Below are 13,025 nucleotides of genomic sequence, written 5' to 3' on the forward strand. Positions count from 1 at the left end.
AAGGAAACGTTGAGTTCATTTAAAGTACGTGTTAGCATGACGGTCAATAAGGAAATGCATGATACACAGCGGATCTCGATTGACATACGGGAGGTCACAAAGACATTTGTGTCCATGTTATTATGGGCCAGTAAGTGGTAGGATGAACGGCCAGCTTTAGAATCCAAGGAGCACAGAATAAAATAAAACACTAGAAAGGACAATGATAAACATTTAACGTAACTACCGGTCGGCCATCTTGGTCAGGGAAAACTGTATAATATTGTATCTCTATGCCTGAGAGGCCTGGGAACACCCACCAGTTTCTTCAGGGCGTTCTCCCTATAGCGGTCGAATGCGTCTTGGTGTATTTGAGGCTGTAGCAGATCCACATCTACCTCAGTCTGAGCTCCCGGTCTTCTGCAGTTCTCACAGCGCCAGCCCTGAGGGCAGGACACGCACACCATTTACCACATAGAACAAAACGCTGACGGTCTAATACATCTGCGTCCTTAACATTCACTGAAGTCCTCACCGTTAGAATTAAATTTCACTTTGATAGTCACAACTTTCTCCTGCTTAAGTCTAGACTCCTCTTATCTGTGCTTTTCTTTTACTTCCTGTGTGCTACACCTCAACATCCTGTGCTCCACTGTATGGTCTTACCTGCTGTCCTCCGTAACAGGTGCAGGTACAGATGGCTCCCAGGTATTCCTTCTGCCACTGGTTGCCCACCTGGTACATCTTCCCCTCGTCATAACACGTCGACTCATCTGTAGGAACAAATAGATCACCATGACAACGCACAGTGCAGTAGGTCTCCGGTCCTCGTTATCGTAGCGAACCTGAACTTTTACTGCGGATTGGATATTTTTCTTTTCACGTTGTTCTGTCCAGCCACTGTGGTGGAGGCGTTACGAGAACAGCTCGGCGGTATTAAAAGGATCCGTGGACTTGGTACACGCTGGTGTGAATTAAACAATTTGTCGGCCATTAATTGATCTCTAAACTAGTATGGGCCGGTACTTACGTGGCTCGCACTTGAACTCTCCCTTCCCGTTGCCCAAACAAGTACAGCTCATCATGTGACCGTTCTCAGCGTGGCGATCCCACTTCTCTCCTATGCGGTAGTTGTTCCCGCTGTCATGGCACCACTCTGTAGGAGGGAGAGGGTGAAGAGAGGAGTAGGGGACGTAGGAGGGGAGATCATACTAGTTGAATGAATCCAAAATATGTTTTTTTGGGGGGACACATGGCCATTATCTCCTCGACTCCTCCCACTCTGGCGGAGAAAGGTGTCTGATTGGACCCAACATTCTGAGCTTCACTGAGACTGAGATTGTACAATTCATCCCTCATTCACACAAACATCAGGCATTTGACCCATGACGTTTAGCATTCAGACATGATGATGGCATGTCGTCTCACGGTTTGGTATCGTCTGGTTATGGACTGACAATACAAGCCCCAGACACAACAAGCTCTATCCCTGTCAGTGGCATGTTTTACTACAGTAAAACAACATGCTGCAGGACTAGCATGGGCAGACCTTAGCCTTTCTATCAAATCATTTCATCCCAGAATAAAATGTGCTTTAAGAATGATTTAGTCATTTCAACAAATGCTATAAAATGAGAGAAAATAAATACCGTAACCATACAATTTAGTTGTTTTTTTTTTTCATTTTGGTCATCTGCGTCAGGTCTGCCCATGCTGAGGTAAGATAGAAGGGGGTTTGTATTAGAAGCATTATGGGATGGGTTAGAGTCACTCACTGGATGAATCACATCTGAAATGGCCACTGCCCAGCCCCAGACACCTGCACCACAGCTTAAAGCCAGTCTCTGACATACGCTCCCACTCTACGCCCACATCATGGTAGGTGGCTGTGAACGTGTCATAGCACACGTCTCTGTTGGAGGGGAGGTGGTCTCCTGGAACTAGAGGGAGAGAGAAGGGACAAAGCATGTTAACAAAGAAAAACAACAAACAGATGGACAAAGCAAACTATTTATCAACAGATGGGATTTCACCAAATAATAAAAGCAAGGATCCCCCCAAAAACTAAAGCACGGATCCCCCCAAAAACTAAATCACGGATCCACCAAAAACTAAAGCACGGATCCCCCCAAAACTAAAGCACGGATCCCCAAAAAACATTAGAAGGACGCTGGACAACAACTCATGAAAAGTCTAATGTTATTGCATGGCATACCACCGCTGGGTACTGGAGAGTGTAGCATGTCCGTGAGATTATGGCTAATGTAGTCCTTACCGGCGTTGCCAACGGTGACTATCTCCTCCAGGACCTTCTCTCGGCCCTGCCCTCTCATGGCCTCCACAACGACGTTATAGGAGGCTCCTGATGTCAACCCGATCAGAGTGGCACTGGTAGAAGTGCCTGGTAATCTCATCTGAGAGATGAGAGAGATGGAGATTGTTTAGTGGGAATAGCAATACCTGTGGTGTTGAGAATCATTCACTATTGAACACCATGTTTGTTGTAAAGGGAATAATCAGGTACGCTAGTACACACCTTGCTATAGATCATCTGAATACAGGTATTCTCACCTGGAACATCTTCTCTTCGAGGTTGGTGATGGGGCTACAGGATATCATGTACTCTGAGCTCTGGGGAACACCCTGCCATGAGATGGTTGTGCGTGTCTGGGCCTCCTGCGTTACACCAAACCCGGTCTCATTCTCAGGGAACCCAAACGGAAGACCCGATAATGGACCCTCGCTCACCCGGACCAGGGGCACTCTTTGGCCATCGGGGCCTGGGACGGGGATGTAGACTAGGGGTTCACGGTGGTGGATAGCTGGACCCTGGTTGTCCCTGCCGTTGGGGTTGGGGCCCAGGCTCTGGTATTCTGTGTAGATGTGCTGGCCCTGCTGGCCCAGCGTGTCCTGGCCGTTAGTCCCCACCAGCTGGACGTGGTTGGGGTTCAAGTTGGGGTTGAGGGGAAAGTTGGGGTTCAAGTTGGGGTTCCCGTTGGGGTTGAGGGGAAAGTTGGGGTTAGGTTTGGTATTCCCATTGGGGTTAGGGTTGGTGTTGGGGTTCCCGTTAGGGTTGAAGTTGGGGTTGGTGTTCCCGTTAGGGTTGAAGTTGGGGTTCCCGTTAGGGTTAGGGTTGGTGTCGGGGTTCCCGTTAGGGTTGGTGTTGAAATTGGGATTAGGGTTGGTGTTGAAATTGGGATTAGGGTTGGTGTTGAAGTTGGGGTTAGGGTTGGTGTTGAAGTTGGGGTTGGTGTTGAAGTTGGGGTTAGGGTTGGTGTTGGGGTTAGGGTTGGTGTTGAAGTTGGGGTTAGGGTTGGTGTTGGGGTTAGGGTTGGTGTTGAAGTTGGGGTTAGGGTTGGTGTTGAAGTTGGGGTTAGGGTTGGTGTTGAAGTTGGGGTTAGGGTTGGTGTTGAAGTTGGGGTTAGGGTTGGTGTTGAAGTTGGGGTTAGGGTTGGTGTTGAAGTTGGGGTTAGGGTTGGTGTTGAAGTTGGGGTTAGGGTTGGTGTTGAAGTTGGGGTTAGGGTTGGTGTTGAAATTGGGGTTAGGGTTGGTGTTGAAATTGGGGTTAGGGTTGGGGTTCAAGTTGGGGTTGGGGTTCAAGTTGGGGTTGGGGTTCAAGTTGGGGTTGGGGTTCAAGTTGGGGTTGGGGTTCAAGTTGGGGTTGGGGTTCAAGTTGGGGTTGGGGTTCAAGTTGGGGTTAGGGTTGGGGTTCAAGTTGGGGTTCAAGTTTGGGTTGGGGTTAGGGTTGGGCTTCAAGTTGGGGTTAGGGTTTGGGTTAGGGTTGGGGTTCCCGCTAGGGTTGAGGGGGAGGTTGGGATTGGGGTTAAAGTTAGGGTTAAAAATGGGGTTATGATTGGCGCTGCCATAGAAGTTGGGGTTGGTGTTGGCATCGCTGTTGGGGTTGAGGGGAAAGTTAGGGTTAGGATTGGGGTTACTGTTAGGGTTGAACTGGTTGGGGTTGCCATTAGGGTTGAGGGGGAAGTTGGGGTTCACATTGAAGTTCCCATTGGGGTTGGTGTTGGGATTCTCATTGGGGTTAAAGTTAAAGTTAGGGTTGGGGTTCACGTGGAAGTTGGGGTTACCATTGGGGTTAAACTGGTTGGGGTTCCCATTAGGGTTGGTGTTGAGGGGAAAATTGGGGTTAGGATTGGGGTTGGGGTTGAGGGGAAAGTTGGGGTTAGGATTGGTGTTGGGGTTGCTGTTAGGGTTGAACTGGTTGGGGTTAACGTTGAAATTTCCATTGGGGTTGGTGTTCCCATTGGGGTTGGTGTTGGGGTTCCCATTGGGGTTGAAGTGGAAGTTAGGATTGGGATTCACGTGGAAGTTGGGGTTACCATTGGGGTTGAACTGTTCGGGGTTGCCGTTTGGGTTGAGGGGAAAATTGGGGTTGGTGTTGGGGGGGTAGTTGGGGTTTCCATTGGGGTTGGTGTTGAAACTAGGGTTGCTGGGGTTAAAGTCGAGGTCGGTGGGGAAGTTGGGGTTAACCTCGTCCTCGGGCACATCCAGGATGTCGGGGCTGGGCCGGTGGGACACAGGGAGCTGGGATGCCAGTTCTAGCAGAGAGACGGGTTAGGAGCAGAGCAAGCAGAGCGTTAGAGACTGGAGAGGAGCTGCAGCGGCTAGGTTCAACCAGCAGGGGGAATGATTGGGACACTATAGAGAGGGTCCTCTTGTCTTTCCTGTTGGATTTAATGGGCAGCTCCTGCAAACTGCAAAGCTTGCCACTAGCGCACATCGTAACTTTTGAATAATTTATTTTAGATATTCAAAAAGGTCAGAGCATTATCTTAAAGCAGCTGAGCCAATTTTGGTGCTGCCTCAGTATGTATTAATTGCTTGCCTGCAAAAAGCCATTGTTACAACAGGCACATATTCACAGAGTTTCATTGGTTTTGTAATAACTTTCTTCTTCATCAATTTGTTCCATTCAGAAAAGAGGTATCTGACCCCAAGGCTCTTAAAAAAGGTTCCATCTTGTTCAGATAGGAAAGTTGATTGTTGTACTTACGAGTTCTAGCCTTGCCCACTAGAGGAGTGCTTCTCAGCGCATTCTGCAGGGTGACGATCTTGATGACGTATTCAGTTCCTGGTTTCAGACCTAAAAAAAAAAAATGATTAAAAAAAAACGTAATGTGAGGGAAAGACTTTAGTAAAAGAAACAGGCTACGATAGACAGGTTAGCCGACAAGGTCACGAAAAATGTTGCGCGCGTCGAACGGTCGGACAGCTACAACAATGACAAGAAGCTGGTATGTCAGGAATCAGGGTACAGGTACATTGTCCATTTCAAATTAATTCCTTACCCAGATTTGTGCGTATTGGGTATATGTTGTGTAATTTGTTAGATATTACTGCACTGTCGGAGCTAGAAGCACAAGCATTTCGCTACACCCGCAACAACATCCGCTAATCACGTGTACGTGTTATCTAAAAATATATATATATCTATTACTAAACATTTCAAATGGGAAACGGTTGGGATTTAATAAGTAGAGATGGAGTCCCCCCATTGGGGCCTGGAGAGGCAGTAGGGCTGATTTGTTTGGATTCATTTTATAACTTGAGATGGAGCTAAATATCTCTATGATCTTCAGGTGGAGGGAGATACATTGTCTCGATAACGATATCGTCGGCGTATAACGAGATGACTTGATCCATAGAATTGAGAGATATTGATGTAATTTCTTTCAATTGCTTGGGCCAGGTGCAGCTCATTGTATCTTGTTATTGTTTAAAAAAATGTCTTATTTTGAGGCGTTTTGACTCTTTTCACGTCTATGCTAATATGGCAAAACATTTGCTAGCTAGCCAACCAACAACTGTAAAGATTTATATGAGAGACAATAAGAGCTCATTTTGCAAAATGTCTATATTTCAATAAAGACTAGGAGAGGAAAAATAGTTTACATGTCAACAATCCAGGGCTCTACTCTGACTTTTTTTAAATTTACAATGAGCACGTGCACCTAAGTTGAAATGTTTAGGAGCACAACGAAATTTAGCAGCACAAAGAAAAATATTTGAGGTAACAAGACATTCTCTTTGTAGTAATGGTCCAAGCATAACTGTCATGAATCTGCACTCAGCGTATTCTCCATGGCATTCAGGGGCAGTGAGGGAATCATTGCAACAATCATCTGAGTGATACTAGGACGCTTAAAATGTCTTCTATGCACACGTCGAGACAAGCAACACTTAACCATGCGTGAGAGCACCAGCTGTTCCGGACGACTGTGTGATCACTCTCTCCACAGCCGATATGAGTAAGACCTTTAAACAAGTTAACGTTCACAAGGCCGCAGAGCCAGACGGATTAGCAGGACGCGTACGCAGAACATGAGCTGGCAAGTGTCTTCACTGACATTTTCAACCTCTACCTGACCAAGTCTGTAATATCAACATGTTTCAAGCAAACCACCATAGTCCCTGTGCCCAAGAACACCAAGGTAACCTACCTAAATGACTAGCGCCCCGTAGCACTTAGATCTGTAGCAAAGAAATGCTTTGAAAGGCTGTTCATGGCTCACATCAACACCATCATCCCAGACACACTGGACCCACTTTAATTCACATACCGCCCCAACAGATCCACAACTGATGCAATCTCTATTGCACTCCACACTGCCCTTTCCCACCTGGATAAAAGGAACAGAATGTGAGAATGTTGTTCATTGACTAGGGCTCAGCGTTCAATACCATAGTGCCCTCGAAGCTCATCACTAAGCTAAGGTCCCTGGGACTAAACACCTCCCTCTGCAACTGGATCCTGGACTTCCTGATGGGCCTCCTCCAGCTAAGTGCTAGAGGGTAGTGCGTACAGCCCAGTACATCACTGGAGCCGAGCTCCCTGCCATCCAAGACCTCTATGCCGGGCGATGTCAGAGGAAGGCCCAAAGAAAATGTGTCTGACTCCAGCCACCCGAGCCACAGACTGTTCTCTCTGCTACCACACGGCAAGCGGCAGCAATGCCCAAAGTCTGGAACCAACAGGACCCTGATCCGCTTTGACCACCAAGCCATAAGACTGCTAAACAAGACTGCTAAATAGCTTAGGAACGAACTTGGCTAAACAAGACTGCTAAATAGCTTAGGGACGAACTTGGCTAAACAAGACTGCTAAATAGCTTAGGGACGAACTAGGCTAAACAAGACTGCTAAATAGCTTAGGGACGAACTTGGCTAAACAAGACTGCTAAATAGCTTAGGGACGAACTTGGCTAAACAAGACTGCTAAATAGCTTAGGAACGAACTTGGCTAAACAAGACTGCTAAATAGCTTAGGAACGAACTTGGCTAAACAAGACTGCTAAATAGTTTAGGAACGAACTAGGCTAAACAAGACTGCTAAATAGTTTAGGAACGAACTAGGCTAAACAAGACTGCTAAATAGTTTAGGAACGAACTAGGCTAAACAAGACTGCTAAATAGTTTAGGAACGAACTAGGCTAAACAAGACTGCTAAATAGTTTAGGAACGAACTTGGCTAAACAAGACTGCTAAATAGTTTAGGAACGAACTTGGCTAAACAAGACTGCTAAATAGCTTAGGAACGAACTTGGCTAAACAAGACTGCTAAATAGTTTAGGAACGAACTTGGCTAAACAAGACTGCTAAATAGTTTAGGAACGAACTTGGCTAAACAAGACTGCTAAATAGTTTAGGAACGAACTTGGCTAAACAAGACTGCTAAATAGTTTAGGAACGAACTTGGCTAAACAAGACTGCTAAATAGTTTAGGAACGAACTTGGCTAAACAAGACTGCTAAATAGCTTAGGGACGAACTTGGCTAAACAAGACTGCTAAATAGCTTAGGAACGAACTTGGCTAAACAAGACTGCTAAATAGCTTAGGAACGAACTTGGCTAAACAAGACTGCTAAATAGTTTAGGAACGAACTTGGCTAAACAAGACTGCTAAATAGTTTAGGAACGAACTTGGCTAAACAAGACTGCTAAATAGCTTAGGAACGAACTTGGCTAAACAAGACTGCTAAATAGCTTAGGAACGAACTAGGCTAAACAAGACTGCTAAATAGCTTAGGAACTAACTAGACTAACTAGGCTGATCAAGACTACCTGCATTGACCCTTTTTTTTAACTAACTCTTGCACCGACTCTACACACACACACGCTGCCTCAACATCAATTATCTATCCTGTTGCCTAGTTACCTTACACCTGCCTATATGTACATAGCTACCTCTTACCTGGTACCCTTGCACAGCCATTCGGTACTGGTACTCCCTGTATATTGCCATGTTACTACCTGGTACTTCCTGTAGATAGCCATGTTATTACCTGGTACTTCCTGTATATAGCCATGTTATTACCTCCCTGTACATAGCCATGTTATTACCTCCCTGTACATAGCCATGTTATTACCTGGTACTTCCTGTATATAACCATGTTATTACCTCCCTGTATATAGTCATGCTATTACCTGGTACTCCCTGTACATAGCCATGTTATTACCTCCCTGTATATAGCCATGTTATTACCTCCCTGTACATAGCCATGTTATTACCTCCCTGTATATAGCCATGTTATTACCTCCCTGTACATAGCCATGTTATTACCTGGTACTTCCTGTATATAACCACGTTATTACCTCCCTGTACATAGCCATGTTATTACCTCCCTGTATATAACCATGTTATTACCTCCCTGTATATAGCCATGTTATTACCTCCCTGTATATAGCCATGTTATTACCTCCCTGTATATAACCATGTTATTACCTCCCTGTATATAGCCATGTTATTACCTCCCTGTACATAGCCATGTTATTACCTCCCTGTACATAACCATGTTATTACCTCCCTGTACATAACCATGTTATTACCTCCCTGTATATAACCATGTTATTACCTCCCTGTATATAACCATGTTATTACCTCCCTGTATATAGCAGTTATTACCTGGTACTCCCTGTACATAACCATGATATTACCTCCCTGTATATAGCCATGTTATTACCTCCCTGCATATAGCCATGTTATTACCTCCCTGTATATAACCATGTTATTACCTGGTACTTGCTGTATATAGCCATGTTATTACCTCCCTGTATATAGCCATGTTATTACCTCCCTGTATATAACCATGTTATTACCTCCCTGTATATAACCATGTTATTACCTGGTACTTGCTGTATATAGCCATGTTATTACCTCCCTGTATATAGCCATGTTATTACCTGGTACTTGCTGTACATAGCCATGTTATTACCTCCCTGTATATAGCCATGTTATTACCTCCCTGTACATAGCCATGTTATTACCTCCCTGTATATAACCATGTTATTACCTCCCTGTATATAACCATGTTATTACCTGGTACTTGCTGTATATAGCCATGTTATTACCTCCCTGTATATAGCCATGTTATTACCTCCCTGTATATAGCCATGTTATTACCTGGTACTTCCTGTATATAGCCATGTTATTACCTGGTACTTCCTGTATATAGCCATGTTATTACCTGGTACTTGCTGTATATAGCCATGTTATTACCTCCCTGTATATAACCATGTTATTACCTGGTACTTGCTGTATATAGCCATGTTATTACCTCCCTGTATATAGCCATGTTATTACCTGGTACTTCCTGTATATAACCATGTTATTACCTTCCTGTATATAACCATGTTATTACCTCCCTGTATATAACCACGTTATTACCTGGTACTTGCTGTATATAGCCATGTTATTACCTCCCTGTATATAGCCATGTTATTACCTCCCTGTATATAGCCATGTTATTACCTCCCTGTATATAGCCATGTTATTACCTCCCTGTATATAACCATGTTATTACCTCCCTGTATATAGCCATGTTATTACCTCCCTGTATATAGCCATGTTATTACCTCCCTGTACATAGCCATGTTATTACCTGGTACTTCCTGTATATAGCCATGTTATTACCTCCCTGTACATAGCCATGTTATTACCTCCCTGTACATAGCCATGTTATTACCTGGTACTTCCTGTATATAACCACGTTATTACCTCCCTGTATATAACCACGTTATTACCTGGTACTCCCTGTATATAACCATGTTATTACCTCCCTGTATATAGCCATGGTATTACCTCCCTGTACATAGCCATGTTATTACCTCCCTGTATATAGCCATGTTATTACCTCCCTGTACATAGCCATGTTATTACCTCCCTGTACATAGCCATGTTATTACCTGGTACTTCCTGTATATAACCACGTTATTACCTCCCTGTATATAACCACGTTATTACCTGGTACTCCCTGTATATAACCATGTTATTACCTCCCCATGTATTACCTCCCTGTATATAGCCATGTTATTACCTCCCTGTATATAGCCATGTTATTACCTCCCTGTATATAGCCATGTTATTACCTCCCTGTATATAGCCATGTTATTACCTCCCTGTATATAGCCATGGTATTACCTCCCTGTACATAGCCATGTTATTACCTCCCTGTATATAGCAGTTATTACCTGGTACTCCCTGTACATAACCATGTTATTACCTCCCTGTATATAGCCATGTTATTACCTCCCTGTATATAGCCATGGTATTACCTCCCTGTACATAGCCATGTTATTACCTCCCTGTACATAGCAGTTATTACCTGGTACTCCCTGTACATAACCATGATATTACCTCCCTGTATATAGCCATGTTATTACCTCCCTGTATATAACCATGTTATTACCTGGTACTTGCTGTATATAGCCATGTTATTACCTCCCTGTATATAGCCATGTTATTACCTCCCTGTATATAACCATGTTATTACCTGGTACTTATAACCATGTTATTACCTCCCTGTATATAGCCATGTTATTACTCTCCATGTTATTACCTGGTACTTGCTGTATATAGCCATGTTATTACCTCCTGTATATAGCCATGTTATTACCCCTGTATATAACCATGTTATTACCTCTGTATATAGCCATGTTATTACCTCCCTGTATATAACCATGTTATTACCTCCCTGTATATAACCATGTTATTACCTCCCTCCATGTTATTACCTGTATATAACCATGTTATTACCTGGTACTTGCTGTATATAGCCATGTTATTACCTCCCTGTATATAGCCATGTTATTACCTCCCTGTATATAGCCATGTTATTACCTCCCTGTATATAGCCATGTTATTACCTGGTACTTGCTGTATATAGCCATGTTATTACCTCCCTGTATATAGCCATGTTATTACCTGGTACTTCCTGTATATAGCCATGTTATTACCTCCCTGTACATAGCCATGTTATTACCTCCCTGTACATAGCCATGTTATTACCTGGTACTTCCTGTATATAACCACGTTATTACCTCCCTGTATATAACCACGTTATTACCTGGTACTCCCTGTATATAACCATGTTATTACCTCCCTGTATATAGCCATGTTATTGCCTCCCTGTATATAACCATGTTATTACCTCCCTGTATATAGCCATGTTATTACCTGGTACTCCCTGTATATAACCATGTTATTACCTGGTACTTCCTGTATATAGCCATGTTATTACCTGGTACTTCCTGTATATAGCCATGTTATTACCTGGTACTTCCTGTATATATCCATGTTATTACCTGGTACTTCCTGTATATATCCATGTTATTACCTGGTACTTCCTGTATATAGCCATGTTATTACCTGGTACTCCCTGTACATAGCCACGTTATTACCTCCCTGTACATAGCCATGTTATTACCTCCCTGTATATAGTCATGCTATTACCTGGTACTCCCTGTATATAGCCATGTTATTACCTGGTACTCCCTGTACATAGCCACGTTATTACCTCCCTGTACATAGCCACGTTATTACCTCCCTGTATATAGCCATGTTATTACCTCCCTGTATATAGCCATGTTATTACCTCCCTGTATATAGTCATGCTATTACCTGGTACTCCCTGTACATAGCCATGTTATTACCTCCCTGTATATAGCCATGTTATTACCTGGTACTCCCTGTATATAGCCATGTTATTACCTCCCATGTTATTACTACTCATTATTGTAAGGAAGCGTTTCACGGTTAAATCTACATGTTGTCTACGATGGGCACTTTCACTGACCGTTGTGACTACTTCACCTCATGTATTGTTGTCTTCACCTTCTTGTCCTTTGTGTTGTTGTCTTTGCCCAATAGTGTTTGTGTTGCCACCATGTTGTGCTGCTACCATGTTTTGTTGCTGCCTTGCTATATTGTTGTCTTAGGTCTCTGTCATGTTGTGGTGTCTCTTGTCGTGATGTGTGTTTTGTCCTATATTTTCATTGTTAATCCCAGCCCCCGTCCCCCGCAGGAGGCCCTCTGGTAGGCAGTCATTGTAAATAAGAACTTGTTCTTAACCGACTTGCCTAGTTAAATTAAATAAAAAATAAATACATTTGACAAATAAAATTCAAATTCCAGGTTGCACAGCAAAATGCACTGGTTGGAATGTAGAGCCTTGTAATCCATTGAATTTAAGCCGACCACGCCCGTTTTGCTCCACGGTTGCGCCCGCGTAGAATCGGTTCTATGTGCACTATTTCTACGCTTCCCATTCTTAAAGTTTTCCTTTTGGGGATCCAAAAGAGGAGGAGCCCTACCAGTGATGATGGCTTGGCTGCGGGAAGCGGTGGGCCGCGGGGTGAGTTCCCGGGGGATGCCCCCCGCCTCCTCGTAGGTGACGTAATACCCGGTGACCCCGGCACTACGGGACCCCTCCCAGGTAAAGGAGATGCTGCTAGGGGTCAGAGAGGTGAACCGGATGTTGGTGGGGGGAGACACCACAGGCTTAGCTGCAGGAGAGAAACAGGACAGGGAGACAATCAATTCTACAGTTGAAAAGACGCTGGCTGAACCAGCTCAAATCTGGCAAACATTTACAGAAATGTTGATTTATGTCATGTCAAATAACCCTAATAAATGTAATTAGAGAACTGACACACTTAAACAGCTTTAAGCAACTAAACAAAAACATGAACACAACATGCAAAGTGTTGGTCCCATTGGGCGGCAGGGTAGCCTAGTGGTTAGAGTGTTGGACTAG

General features: G+C 44.0%; 1 protein-coding gene across 2 annotated transcripts in view; it reads right to left on the reverse strand.

Annotated features, from left to right (window-relative positions):
- The window catches only part of fn1a (fibronectin 1a), a 72,437-nt gene that overhangs the window by 3,370 nt on the left and 56,042 nt on the right, over positions 1-13,025 (reverse strand). For both annotated transcript variants that reach the window (XM_064976966.1, XM_064976965.1), the window contains exons 38-45: positions 12,583-12,774; positions 4,988-5,077; positions 2,551-4,532; positions 2,255-2,393; positions 1,755-1,919; positions 1,010-1,135; positions 646-752; positions 300-422 (exon numbers count right to left, since the gene is read on the reverse strand). In XM_064976966.1, the coding sequence (XP_064833038.1) occupies positions 300-422; positions 646-752; positions 1,010-1,135; positions 1,755-1,919; positions 2,255-2,393; positions 2,551-4,532; positions 4,988-5,077; positions 12,583-12,774 (2,924 nt within the window). The remainder of the gene's footprint in view (positions 1-299; positions 423-645; positions 753-1,009; positions 1,136-1,754; positions 1,920-2,254; positions 2,394-2,550; positions 4,533-4,987; positions 5,078-12,582; positions 12,775-13,025) is intronic.

Source organism: Oncorhynchus masou, chromosome 10 (assembly GCF_036934945.1).
Source record: "Oncorhynchus masou masou isolate Uvic2021 chromosome 10, UVic_Omas_1.1, whole genome shotgun sequence".
NCBI lineage: Eukaryota > Metazoa > Chordata > Actinopteri > Salmoniformes > Salmonidae > Oncorhynchus > Oncorhynchus masou.